This window comes from Leptidea sinapis, chromosome 30 (assembly GCF_905404315.1).
Source record: "Leptidea sinapis chromosome 30, ilLepSina1.1, whole genome shotgun sequence".
Lineage (NCBI taxonomy): Eukaryota > Metazoa > Arthropoda > Insecta > Lepidoptera > Pieridae > Leptidea > Leptidea sinapis.
In genome coordinates, this window is record NC_066294.1 from 3216358 (window position 1) to 3231255 (window position 14898).

Here is a 14898-nt window from a genome sequence, read left to right on the forward strand (position 1 = left end):
AACTATCAAACTACAAAAACAAAGTTTAGGGTAGGTAGACAGTGAGTGCTATTTACTTACGTAGGAGTTTTTTTCAGTTACACTGTCCCTTTCGGTATATCTCTTGCTAACTGCAGAAGAATCAATGGATCATTTTATTCTTCTCCTATTATCTTATTGTAATAAATCCTCAACAAAAAAAAAATCATCAATAATATAAGATACAAAAAATAATAATTGTAAACTTAAAACTTTTTGGGAGCCATCGCGGTCGTTAGTAAAATTGTAAAAATGGGACCCTTACTGTAAATAAATTTCGGTTTTGTTTTGTTATGTCTGTATGTTTTTCATTAATTTATGTACAAATAATTGATATCATCAATGTGGCTATATACTACAATTAATATTAAAATATTATTTTTTTATAAAATCAATGACACGTTATTTACCTAATTTCAATGCAGTTTTACTACTTTAAAACTTTTACTACATGAACTCATGAATGAATCGTATTTTAGGCATAAATCACAGTGTACGGTAAAAAATCATATCTGATGGATGATTCTGTGTTTATCTATTCAAATACGAAGCAACTAGAAAATTAGATTTATGTCTTTTTCGCTTGCGATAATTGCATTTACTATCCTTCTTTGACGTGTAATCGTAATGTAGTGTGCTATTGCAATGTAAATTATTAATGTTAGTGTATCATTTATAAACACCGAATGTTGTCTAGGTAACCTATCTATACTTTTAAATATCATTGCTCTTTAACTGGCTTTTTTATGTACATAAAATTGATATTATCAATTTGGTTAAATACTGTTGTAGATTTCCAGCTGAGGAATTAGTGCGACTAAAGTGGATCGATGTTGTCCGCAAACAAAGAAGCGAATATGACTGGATGCCCACGGAAAATACTAAAATATGTTCGGAACATTTTGATAGTGAACAGAAATATACTTCTGCGAAAGGACGTACACTATTGAAAAAATCGGCTGTACCTATTTTCAAGGTAAGGGTGCATACTTGCTTGCTATCTTTAACCAAAAAAGAAATGAAGCTGATGTTTGTTTTTACAATGTTGATCGTTTTGTTTCAGAGGCCTGAACATATACCACTTAGAGAAAATCTCTCCCCAGATAGCCTTGATGACGTAGACATATCTGACATGGAATCTATTTTTGATACGCCTAGAAAGTGTGCGCTAAAGAAAAAAGTTCATAGGCTGGTTTGCGAAAAAGAAAATTTACAAAAAAGGAACAAGATTCTGAAACAGCAGAATAGACGATTGAAAATGAAAATGGCAAGCACGAAAACTATTTTAAAAACATTAAAAAATAGAAGGTATGTATCAGAGCAACAGTTTATGAAACTAAATTTAAACTCTGAAGTTATTGATGTGATCAATAGACTATTGAAAAAAAAAGAATAAAAAAATCGTATTGTACTAAATATCCCCTCTCACTCAGGAAATTTGCATTAACTTTAAATTTTGTATTCTACAGCTATAAAAACGTTAGACGTGTGTTACATACAGTCCTACCACACCCAAGAGTTCTTGGAAAATGGTATAAAATACTATATTACGACCGGTTTTACAGGTCAACCATTTCAAATATTGAAAAAAAAGAGTCAGATTTTACAAAGAAGCATGATTTGCGCCCTCGCGGCAGATGAAATGACTCTAAGACACCAAACCGCATGGACGGGTAAAAGAAAAACAGACGGCCTTGTAGATATCGGATGTGAATCTTCTAACAGTTCCATTGCAACACAAGTTTTGTGCTAATATTAGTGTGTCTTAATGAATGTTGGAGAATTCATGTTGGATATTTTTTATGTAAACACACTAATTGCTAAATTAGTTAAACACACTAAATGAAAAGTCATGATTCAGGTGTAGATGTCGTTGCACTGACCTTCTATGGTTGCTCATCGAATATAGCTGCTGCCAATCTTCTGGGTAGTAATTTATATAATCCAAAAAAATAATAATCACTTTTAGGCACCCATCATGTGATAAGGAAGTTGCAGGTGTACTGGATCCTTGTCACTTGTAAAAATTAGTACGCAATACGTTTGAGGCCAAGACGATAATTTTTGATAACTGCGATAAATCAATTATATGGCAGCTATTAATTAACCTCCATAAAGTGCAAATTGCTCAAGGGCTTACTTTTACTAATAAATTATCTAAAAGACAAATTCATTTCAGAAATGAAATTATAAAAGTAAAACTTACAACTCAATTGCTGAGTTAATGTTTGAATGAATTGTTAGTTTTCTCCAAATTTAAAGAGGTGGACCAACGATAGAATTTATAAATAATTGGGAAAGGCGAGGACAGGACAAGATCATGTCAAATGTCCATGTCGCACCTACTCCCGCAACAATTGGGACCTGTACTCTTGAAATTGTCCAATTGAATTGGCAGGTCCATTTTACCGCACTGTCTGAAGACGAAGGTTTTCAACCAGTGTGTGTTGCCAGTAATGTGTGTTGCCTTACGGTACGTAGACGTGGTCGCTAACTATGGGCCTTATGAGGAAGCTCATTGTTGCTCGGAGGGCAATGGAAAGGGCTATGCTCGGAGTTTCCCTGTGAGATCAAATCAGAAATGAGGAGATCCGCAGGAGAACTCCGCAGAGTCCTCGAATGGCGACCACGCACCGGAAGACGCAGTGTTGATAGGCCCCCCACAAGATGGACCGACGAACTGGTCAAGATCGCCTGAATACGTTGGACAAGGGCAGCGCAGGACTGGTCGTCGTGGAGATCTTTGAGGGAGGCCTTTGTCCAGCAGTGGACGTCTTCCGGCTGATGATGATGAGTATTGTAAATATAGTTAAAAAATATGTTTTGTTTGATTTGACATTTTATATGTAGGTATAAAGAATATATTTTATATATAAATATAATATAATATTTTTTAAACTTTAATAACAACAAGTTAATGAATCAAGCTGATTGAATGTAAAGATGATCCAAATATAATAAAATATCCTTTAAAAATAATAAACAACGCAACGATATTATTTTGAAAGCCACTAAGCATGAACGTAGCGTATCTTTCCTATAAAATCATTGGAAAAAATTGTCAAAAAACGGAAATAAAACAAATTCACTCTTTTTGAAGGTTTGTAGCTGTTAATATTACATTAACAGAAGAATTTAAACTACAACTAAAACTCATGTTTACAAACAAAATATAAACGATGGCAGCGCCACAAATTTTGTCAATTTTATAAAGTTGTTGATATCCAACTTATCTTTATAACTTCTCAGCAATGAACAAAGTACTCTATAACATTGGGTTAATGTTCGTATTTCAATTTCGATCAATAATATTAGTGCTACAACTTACCACCGTACAGTGAAGAGTCTACAGTCTACACTGACAACAGTGCACAATAAATTGACACAAGTGTGCATAATCAGTTTTCAATTCAACTGATCGACTGTTTGTATTGAGTAGGTAGGTATTCACAATTCGACTATTCGTATTTCGTAATTCGTATTCACTTCAGTTATTCGCTCGACGCTTTGTGAAGTGGCAGTAGTCTGAATCATTTATTGTTTATATTTACGGATTTCGATCGACGTGTAGCTATTGTAATAATGTAAGTTAAGACTTTATAAATGTTTTTGTTATATTATTTTGATACTGACATATCTGTTTCAAAGCTGTTATGGTTGTTTAATACTGAAATGTGTTTTTTGAGCAACTTCCATGGACTTAGTAATCTTCTTTCTGTGTAAACATAAATTTAAATGTTTTGCGTCCATTAGAATTCGGTTGTTATGGTTTAATTTATACGAACAGAACATATATCTTTTAAAACTAGTTATTAGATATCTACCTTTATTTGTTATCAAAGGAACTTTTTCGATTGAATTTCTGTCTGGTAAGTTGCCAGGTAGAATTAAATGGGCTCTTTACAAATAACGATGGACATACGCCTACATTAAAAAAATGTGTTACGCTTGCGTAGATTGCTTATGAACGGTTTTACGCAATTGCTATAAGTAGGTGCTATAAGCACAAGTATTTATATTTTATTTAGCTGAAAAGGATAAGCGGGTAGGTACCTACCACGCGCGGTTAAGTCACGCCCTTACAGTATCAGTTTTAATCGGAATGTAGGTATGCCCAGGCTAGGGCTACCAACTCTTTGTCGAAATAATATTTCTTAATATATTACCCACAAAAATATAGTAGGTAACGAAAAGGTGAAAAAATAATAGGTTTCAAAATAGGTATTCTATTTCTTAAAATAAGATTTTTGCCACTTTAAGCCTTAATTAATATTTTTTCATTTTAATGAATGCCTCATTGATATTTTTGCAATTTAAATTTAAATTACCAGCATTAGCTTAGCATTAATTAATTTTAGACTGGCTCTTTCGCACTATTCTTGCCATTTTGTTATTTAATTACAGAATATATAACCGGATGTACAGGCAGATGTTGCCGGAATTAAGAGAAGAAATGATATTATTTTTAAAATATTCGTGAAATATGCATCACTGTGAACTTGTTGTCATTTTTCAACTGCACTAGTACCACTATTATTATTACCACTGTTAGAAGTAGAACATTTTCAATTTCAACTCATCAATAATTTCGTGGAAGAGAAACCTTATAAAATACTAATATTATAAATCAAAGTTCTTATTAAACTTTAAAAGGTACATTTACCAAAACAGTAAACACAAAACAACTCACAGTTGCACATTTTGAACCGATTACCGAACGTTATTGAAATATAGTAGTTTCAGTTCCTCCAAAACTCGTAAAAAGTCCTTAAATCACGCCATATATGTATCTAAATCCATTTCAGTGTGGTAATCGGCGTCTTTGGATTTCACAGCTCTGAAAACTATTTTTGCTTCTGGTACAAAGCCTTAGGGTCTTAGCGGAGCCGGTGTGACATACAATCAAATGTTGTCCTTTCCCCACTGGTTGATTTTTAAGCCACCTTGATCATTTTCTCCAAGCCACATTCGTTTTCTGCACTGGTTTTGATTGACCCAGGTTTTGTCCAGATAAAACCGAGGACAGGTATCGTTTGTCATCTTTAATGTACCAAGTTTCCTTAAAAACTCCAGTCTAGCGCAGACAATATCAATTCGTTACAATACCATTAGATATTTTCAGCCATTCATGTTTTTTAAATTTGTAACATATTTTCTATAATATTTTTTTCAATGATGACTTGCCGCACTTAAATTCAGGTATTTGTACTTTCATTTTTTCTGATATAATAGACATTGTTTGGTATTCACCATTATCATAAAATGAATAAATAGTGCGTTGCAACAAACAAACATCGAAATCGTCGATACTTGTAACTGTTTCTGGTTTTACATATTATGTTTCTCTTGGTGTAGATGGATGGCCAGATTCAAGTATTTCTTTCTTGACTTTGTCTACAGTTATCGTACTAACTCCACAAAGCGCCGTAATATCTCGTGGTTTATTTAAATTTAGAGAAGATATTTTTACCGGGTCACTTTTCAATTCATTAAACACTGTTAACACATTATGAATAACCGTACGTGTTTGGGCGTTAATATCGCCCTTTAATTTTAACAAAGTTAAGTTGGAGAATAATGCGTCCATGGTTCGCTTATGAAAGTCTAATGACAATTAAAAAAAAATTTTCACAAACACCTACATTTGACCTTATTGCATTAGTCATGAGCTACCTGCGTCCGTATCACAACGGCGCCTATTTCTGCAATCAAGCATTAATGTCTTTCGGTCTGAAGGGCGCAGTACCTAGTGAAATTACTGGGCAAATGAGACGTAACATCTTATATCTCAAGGTGAAGAGCGCAATTGTGGTGCCGCTCAGAATTTTTGGGTTTTTTAACAATCCTCGGCACCGCAGGGCAGGGCAGTAATGGGCAGGGCGTATCAAATTACCATAAGCTGAACGTCCTGCTCGTCTCGTCCCTTATTGTTATAAAAAAATTTGTTCAGTGAAAAACTGGCCAAAAGCCTCGTGGCTACTTCTATAAATTGCTTTTATTTCCAATGCTACAAAGTACTCGTAATTACAATTAGTCTGATAATGAATTCTAGTCATTGTATGCCCTAATCCTAGTACAGTATCACGCAACCTTCATTAACTCACTGAGGTGTAATAAGGACATACAAATGAATTGATACTTATCTTAATTATACGAGTGGCGAGTCAATAAATAGTGAGCAGGCAAACTCATTGGAAGCAAAAAAATTGTATACTTATATCAATCGAAGTTGGAATATTGATAAAATCAGAAAAAATAAATAATTAGAATATCTGTTGTTTTTTGAATCGGGAGCCTTTAGTGTTAGTAACAATTGAAACGAATGCTTAGGTATGAAAAAAGTACCCGCGCGCTCGTCCCAGACTGCTTACCGATGAGACTGAACATTTCTCGATCTTCTTTAGAATTGTTACAACAAGTTCCTAAACATTTCACCATTATGACTTAGCAACAAAATTACAGTCTATGACGAAAGAGATTAACCTGTCAGAAATTTAAGGCAAGTCATTCGGCTCGTAAAGATCATTCGCTCTCTCTTAGATAGTAAGGGGGTGATCATAATTTAATATCTCGATAATGGAGCTATACTGTTACTGGTTACTGGCTAAGTCCTCGAAAGGCTACCACGTACCGGAAGACGTAGTGTTGGAAGATGGACCGATGATCTGGTCAAGATCGCCGGAATTGGTTGGATGAGGGCACCGTAATAGCGATCTTAGGGGGAGGCCTGTGTCCAGCAATAGTGGTCTCCCGGTTGAAATGATGATGACTGTTACTGGCTCTTTACACGGACAAATTAAAAACTGCGTACCTAACGAAATTGAGAATCGACGAGGCAAACTAGAAAAAATTGCATTGCATAGACAGAGGCGGGTGGCGGCTATCTAAAGCAAGGGAGGTGGCCTGGAAGTTAGTCTGGGTATAGCAAGGGCCTGGCAGTTTAGTCTGGATATAGCGAAGGCCTTTGGTCGTGCATGGCACAAGGCGCTTCATTTCTTTCTTAAAACTTTCATCATTTGGGCTTACCGAGAGTTGGTTATGCAAGTTGATCACCAGCGTCCTCACTGGGCGCAGGATATGGGTTATAGTCGACCGTTATTGCTCGAACCCGAAGCCCGTGAACGCTGGATTTCCCCAAGGCTGCGTGGTATATCCTGTGCTGTTTCTTCTGCATATCAATGATTTGTTGGACGCCGCCAACATGCATTGCTACGTGGATGACAGTACCGGTGATGCCGTATACACGGGCTATGAAGGTCTCTATCGTGAAATAATTGTCGACCAGTGCCGGAAGAAATTGTTTCTTCCATCGAGTCCTCGCTTGAAAGGGTCGCGTAATGGGGTAAAATGGACCTTGTCTAATTTAATTTGTCACTTCCACAGTCATCTGGAAGGCAAAGCCAAATCAGCTTTTAAGGTGCTGGGCGTCATAAATATACACGATAGAGCACGGCATAACTTGCCGGTACATTGTAGCGCTCGACAAAGCGCAGGACCGGCCACCCGTAGTATTGCTGTCTTCTTTAGTCTGGCGCACCCCACTATCTGCTCGAATCATTTGATTGCAACGCAGAGCTGCTCGAATTGTCGGGGATTGAGTGCTCTGTGAACAGCTAGATCACTCGGCGTTGCGTAGAGACATCGCTTCATTGTGTGTCTACTAACGCATTTTACAAGCGAAGTGTTTCGTAGGACAGTTTGACCTGATTCCTGCTGCTGAATTCCACCTTCCTACGACCCACCCCAAATTAGGATATCCCCACGATATGACATGGGTCAAATAAAGTGCGGTACGCCTTTCTAAAAGGCCGGCAACGCTATTGTGATTAATCTGGTATTACAAGAGAGTGTAGACGGCGGTGATCACTTAACATCAAGTGAATTCTACGCTCGTGTCCTCCTCTTCGGTAAAAAAGGGAAATAGTGGAATGTATCTTATCCTCGGTCTTCTAAATTTAAAAATACTTACAGTTTTAGCAACTACTTTACATGATAAGATAATATTTACAAGGTTTCCAAATTACTTTTTCTTTAAAAACAAGTTTAAATTTAATTTTGTAGAATGGAGAACGTTACGGTTTACTACTTCCCCGTGAAGGCGATGGGAGAATCTATAAGGATGTTGTTGGCGTACGGTGGCCAGGAGTTTGAAGATAAAAGGATCGGGAAGGATGATTGGCCTGCCTATAAAGAAAGTATGTATACTCTTTCGATGATGGTGAGCCTTGGTCCTACTACAATAATTCTTGATAGGTTTTTGTGTATTGGATTTTATGAAAAGAGATAATTTTATGAGATTGTGTCACCGTGGGATAAAACGAGTTTTTATATAATTTCCCTATCCGTCGACTTCTGTCTTTGCTATGGTATGAACAAAAAAAAGTGTGGAATATTTCTCAGCATGATTTCTGGTTTGACATCCAGCGCTGGTCTTCCTTCGGACCTTATGGTGACGTCGCGATAAAGATTGTATATCAAATAAAAATTTTCACCTACCATGTAGTCTTAACAACTGCTTCTACTCTTCTTCTTGCATCTACATAATGCCTCAGGCCTGAGAAGAAAGGGTGCATGAAACTCTTCGTAACTATTTTAGAAACTAAATTTAGGCAATTTAAATAGTTTGGTAGCGATCCCTCCAGTCCCAAGATGTGGTATCGACGCTTATAAAGTCATTAATGTTAACGTCTACCGCACAAATAACAAAACAGTTGTTTTAAATATCGCTTTTGAACTCTTATGTTCATCGTATATATTGTTTGTAATCCAGAGGATGTCATAAAGTAATACTGGTCTATAAGAAAAGTGACAGCTTTACTTTTATAACATCTACTCACAGCACAAGAAACCGATCATTTATTTGTGATCCCCCATTTTTTGTTACGTTATCGTAGAACGGGAGACTCGACGGACGCTGGACCATTACGCCCACTACCAAAGAATATAAAATAGTGCTACTACTCGGTTAAATCAAGTCAGTAAGTCTTTTGTTGGGCGATCGCGATGTATAAGCTGTTAGGACATGATCCCACAAAATGTACAATACAAATTAAATGTGTTGCGAAATTCAAAATAATTGTTAAAGAAATAAAAAATATATATACTAGAACAATGAACCTACAACTAAAAATTAAAAAATATATTGTAATAACTAAAATATATTATTAAAAGGAGTCCCTTTAGGCAAGGTTCCGAAGATACTGGCAGCGTAACCCCTTTGAGTAGCTAGACTAATTCTTTGTCCGAGGTAGCTGCCAGCTCTTCGGTCTCCTGTGATGTCGACTAACCTTTTTGCTATTTCCTTCAAAAGCCTTATAGCGCTAGGACCCCATGTACCAGGGGTCTCGACATCGAATGGGACAAACATTTTCGGAGCCTGGACATGCATGCCTTAGCTTTAAATGATTAATACCATAAATGACTTTCTTAAATTATACCACAAATTTTGAAAAGGATCGACCGCCCTCAGACTTTTTAAAATAATAAAATTTTATTCGAATGTTTCGTGTTGATAGTTAATGAAGTTCAATAAGTGATTTAAAATCCTTTTTTTTTAATAAAAACATTATATGCGTTTTATGCTTATGCATAGTAGGATATATAACTAGCTGTTTGAATTGAAGGGGTTGCAAAAATATTTCGCAATCAATCAATTATGAACAAGTAAATGCTCTTTATGACTTTATTGATGATAACATAAAATTAATTTTCAGGTATGCCATTCGGTCAGATGCCAGTGTTAGAGATAAACGGCAAGAAATACGCACAGACGGTGGCTATCGCGAGGTTACTGGGTCGGAAGTACGGGCTGGTCGGTGATGATATTGAACAGGACTTTGAGATCGACCAGAACGTTGATTTCTTCACTGACATAAGGCTGAGTATGTATTTGAATAATAATTTATGTATAAATCTGAAGAGTGCCCCAGGGCACTAGAATTTTCAGATACACCAGAACTGAGAGTGCCGTTCGGCACATTATTCCCTCACCAAGTTCTGACCCTTATTGTCTTTACAAGATGGTCTATTTTACATGGTCTTATAGCTTATTTCAATAGCGTTTCATTCACTCAAATCATCCTAATTATATCCAATCTATAAATACACGTAAAAATAACGCATGGACAGATAGCTGCACGACTGCTAAACTCACGCCGATCTGAGGCATACCACGCGATCTAAGTTTCCCGGAACGCAACGGGACGTTATATTAACTGACGACTTTCTCACATTTAAGATTTCTAATACAATATACCGTCAGGCTAACGCGGGCGAGACATTAATAACAGAACAACTGCAGCTCCGACTAAAAATCGTGAGTTAAAAAGTCGGGGTTTCTCTCTCGAAAATTTCCTTCTCCAAACCCCAACCGTTCCGGAATTTTGCAAACTGAACAGTTTAGAGCACCCGCGCAATAGAGCGACCAAGGCTGGCTGGATGCGGCCCAGGAAATCATGAATTTTATATAGAAAGGCTGGTTGTGACGCGCACGGGGCCGGGATTGCTAGTCGGTGCGACCAGTATCTACTTTGTGCATACGGGTCGTGACGATTGCGGACCCTATATCGTATTTGTTAGTGGGGCCAGTATCCGACCGGCGTTGGGAAATGATGGGAAAAAATCACCGAGTTATTTGGTGGAAGCGAAGATGACGAAGAAAGAAAAGAACGAGTTGAGACAATTGTAAAAATTCTTGTTGACGAAGATCATAATAAAAAGTGAAAAACATATACCATTAATTTAGCATGTTTTAAAATAGGATATACCCTGAATGCTTTTTTCCGTTTCTGTTGGGTAAAATATAAATAAGCAATGACTGCCATATCCTTGACGTCCAACTCCACTAATGTCAGTTCATCAACTGCTGGAGCCGCCACGGCAACAATGCTTGATTGCCAGTCTTTATCGATATATCGATAGCCGTATTTAATACCGTAGCTCTGACGACCCATTTGGTCGTGGCTATGGTCATGGCTGGGGTGTGGCCGCTCCAGTGCGTTGGTGCCCTAATTGTTCACTTCTTATACTAGTCGTCTGTTTGGAGTCTAGATTAAGTTTTTTAAGCACGGAGTACTCTAGAAGTACAATGAAAATAAAAATATTTAAAAAATGAGCAGAGAGACACAGATACTGATGATATTGACATATTCGAAAGCATTTTAAACCTAGATTTTATAACTCAAGGAGAAAAGTGTCGATAAAGTTTGTATGGAATAATGGCCACTTGTGTTTTCTCTGAATTATCCTTGAATTTGATAGCCAGATTCAAGTGGAATGTCCCGAAATATATTTTTGTAAATTAAATGGCAGTCATTTTGAAATTGGACGTCCTGATTTTTTATTATATGTTGTTATAACGGTAAGATACACAATTAACCAAGATGATGTTAGGTACCAACGCTAAAGCGCGAAGGGGGAAACAGTATTATATTATTAGACGGATATTTATTAGACGATTATACGAACTGCTGTTCTTACTTTCAATTATTTCCCAATATTCACTCCATCTTGTATTTTAGCGTATTTTATTTATTTATTCGTAGCATACCATGACACAATCTAAGCACATTTTAGTAATACCGTTTTATATGCACAACTACCTTATGATTGCTACACACAACATAACTATGTTTTGTCGTAGGTATAACGAAAGGCTTATAAATTAAAAATATTAGAGGAACCATTAAGATTAATTACAGATCACGCAAGTCAAAAATCGATAGTAACTTTGCAGTAGTTGTAAGTTGTAACGCTTTTGTATTTTTAGAGGCTGCTGGAGTTTTTCACGAGACTGATGAAAAAATAAAGAATAGAATGCACGACGAGCTTTTGAATAATTACTATCCGAAGGCATTGAAGAAGCTGGACGAAATCGTCGCCCAGAATGATGGACATATTGCTCTTGGAAAAGTATGTAACAATTGCAAGTTTTTTGGATATTATATACATGCAATGCTTGGATACCTAAATAATTGTATCCGGTTTAAGTACATCGAGAACTTTTCATTCGGTTTTGTTCTACTTTTAACTGAAGTTTTACGGTTTTTGGTTATTTAAGTTTGGAACGGGTTCTTCCATCACCAACTAATTTGTTTGTTAGAGTACAGTTTATGGTATTTTAGTAGATTTAATAAAATGTAAGTGCCTAATAGTTGTTTGACCACATCGCACGAAACGAGCGGTATCATTTACTAGGTACGCTGGTCTAGTCTTGACTCTTGCGGAATTAACAAGTTAATAATAGGGGTTTTTTTAAAATAATAACTAATCCTAATACATGACTCTTATCTAAATACTTAATTGCCTGTGTGCCTCTGAGCAAAGGCCTCCCCTGTTCTTCTCCACTCTTCTTTATTTGCAGATAGTCTAATCCAGATTCTTCCAGCCAGTTTCAATATTTCATCTTCCCATCTTCTAATTTGCCTACCTCTATTTCTTTTGCAACCCCTTGGGTACCATGTAGTAATAGTTTTGCTCCATTTATTAGGTCCTCTCATCAGTTGTCCAGCCCATTTTCAATAACATAAAATAAAAAAGGTTATTATTAATTAATAGGGTTAATAAAATAATGGGGCTAATAAAAAGATACAACCAAGATAGACATACTCTATTCCAAAGCAAAATAAATAATTTCATTTCATTTCTGGTTTTAGCTTATAATAAACCTATAAAATTAAAGCTTTCAAGAATTCTAAGCCTTGTTATGTTTGCCCTGTTTCAACACTAATATATAAATAAACAGTAATTATTTCACCAAACAACTTGTTTCAGCTAAGTTGGGGTGACTTTGTCATAGCTGGAATGTACGATTGCTTCAAGATGATCCTTAAAATGCCTGACTTGGATGAAAAGTATCCGAACATCAAGAGAATTAAGAACACAGTGTTGTCCATACCTAAAGTGAAGGAGTTCTGCGATGCCGCGCCGAAATGTGATTGGTAGACATTAGAAGCTATATTAATTAAAAAAAAATTGGCCACTATAGCAGTTAAATATACCTACTTTAAATATATATACCTAATGTCGATTATAAAATAAACTTGTTACACGATATTTGCTTGTAAATAAATGCGAAAAAACAAACGTACTATTCATTAATTATAAATTATTATAGATACGTATGTACTAAAATAAAATCTTGGAATAAAAATATTTGCTTTCAATATACTTTTAAAGTTTAGAAATGTATCACAGTTAAGTTAATTAAATTGTTTTGTATTTTACTTGTTTTATTTATTTCTCATAAAAATTGTTAAATTCATTAATTTAAGGATTGGGCCATTAACAATCGCATCAAGTCCTTCCACTAACTTGTTTGTTATATTAATATTGACAGAGGTACTTGGCTGAGTGTATTCTCTGAGTAATACCCCAACTCAGACAGGTGAGGTGGAAGGGTGTAGTTCAATCAAGCTCATTAAAATATCGCACTTTTTGTTAAGGTCGCTCCGTAGGTACGCGCAACAGTACCTACATACCAAAGAATAATATCGTTACTTAAACTGCCACAGAACACTGACTCCAAATACCTACGATGAAACGACTCGCCGGTGAGTGCAGTTTTAAGGTATACGAATCGATCGGAGCTTGGAAGTAAACGACTAGAGGTTTGTTTCAACCGTTATCTCCGTTTTTTACACGATTATTACCTTCATCTGTCAATCTATCAATGACTGCTCGTTTCATACAATTAACTGAATCGCATTTTTCTTAGAGAGTTTCGCTAGACTGTATCAGAGAACCAACATGCGGTGGAAAGACCGGCGAGAAAAACCTGCGGAACGCAGTGATTATTATGATATAAGTACATTACATATTTCTGGATGGTATACCGTACTAAATGCTGCAGAGTAGTTAGTTCTTTATCAGCCTCAGGCCATCTCCCCTGTTGTGCGGATCTAGAACAAACTTTCTAATTATTTCAAATTTTGGCGAGAACAATCTTCTTTCACGTTGCCACGTCGATATACTCGTAATATTGATCTCCGAATCCGATGCTCTAACTGAAATTGTGGGGATTTTTGGGGGATAAGGGGACAAAGAACCCATTTATACAGGTCTAATTTCTGGGAAACAGGTTTTCAAATCTGTCGTCTTCCAGGTGTCCATTTCTTTCATCGCAAAGAGGTTTATTTCTCAGCGTTTTGGTTGAACCTATTCATAGCAGGGAAGTCACGTACCCCGAAGGTAGGCCCCCCACAAGATGGACAGACGATCTGGTCAAGATTGCCGGAATAGTTGTAGGAGGGCAGCGCAGGACCGATTGTCATGTCGATCTTTTGGGGAGGCCTTTGCCAGCAATGGACGTCTTCCGGCTGAAATGATGAGGACGATGAAAGTCTTTATTTACAGTAACAGAAGGTCGAACGATTATTCGCTTATACATGACATAGCAATTTTACTTGAATTATTATGTTAAATAGTTATATTATGTTTAATTTTTAAGTTAGTGCCTAACTTAAAAATGTAGAGCACTTTTTTACCTTTTTAGTTACCTTGTTTTAAGGTGCAACCGCATCAGCGTGTCAAGAGGTTTTGAATTAATTATTAAATTAAATTTTAATAACACTTTATTTACCTAATTTCAATGCAGTTTTACTCATTTATAACTTTTACTACATGAACTCATGAGTGAATCGTATTTTAGGCATAAATCACTGTGTACGGGCAAAAGTCATATCTGATAAAATACCTACTCTATATTGTTTCAATTTAAACGAAGACGCAATCAGCAAGTTAGACTTATCTATTTTTCGCTTGCGATAGTTGTATCATGCTATGCTTCTTTCAGATATAATCGTAATGTAGTGTGCTATTGAAATGTTAAATGATTAATGTGTGCGTAAGTGAATCATTTTTAAAATCGAATTTAGTTTAGGT

The 14898-nt window shown here is 36.1% G+C and overlaps 1 protein-coding gene across 2 annotated transcripts; it reads left to right on the forward strand.

Annotated features, from left to right (window-relative positions):
* Window positions 1-912: 912 nt before the first annotated feature.
* On the forward strand, window positions 913-13241 carry LOC126973893 (glutathione S-transferase 2-like). 2 transcript variants are annotated; one of them, XM_050821258.1, is made up of 6 exons: window positions 913-994; window positions 1082-1326; window positions 8080-8213; window positions 9732-9899; window positions 11786-11928; window positions 12790-13241. In XM_050821258.1, the coding sequence occupies exons 2-6, from the start codon at window positions 1151-1153 to the stop codon at window positions 12958-12960; spliced, it is 792 nt and encodes a 263-aa protein (XP_050677215.1). In that variant the 5' UTR covers window positions 913-994; window positions 1082-1150; the 3' UTR covers window positions 12961-13241. The 2 variants fall into 2 exon arrangements, with proteins under 2 accessions (XP_050677215.1, XP_050677216.1); XM_050821259.1 differs by lacking the exons at window positions 913-994; window positions 1082-1326 and adding an exon at window positions 3440-3602.
* Window positions 13242-14898: the final 1657 nt, after the last annotated feature.

Coding starts and splice junctions, on each gene's coding strand:
- LOC126973893 (XM_050821258.1), top strand. CDS start 1,151: ATGGAATCTATTTTTGATACGCCTAGAAAGTGTGCGCTAAAGAAAAAA. Junction 1,327..8,079: donor AAAACATTAAAAAATAGAAG/GTATGTATCAGA, acceptor TTAATTTTGTAG/AATGGAGAACGTTACGGTTT. Junction 9,900..11,785: donor CTTCACTGACATAAGGCTGA/GTATGTATTTGA, acceptor TTGTATTTTTAG/AGGCTGCTGGAGTTTTTCAC.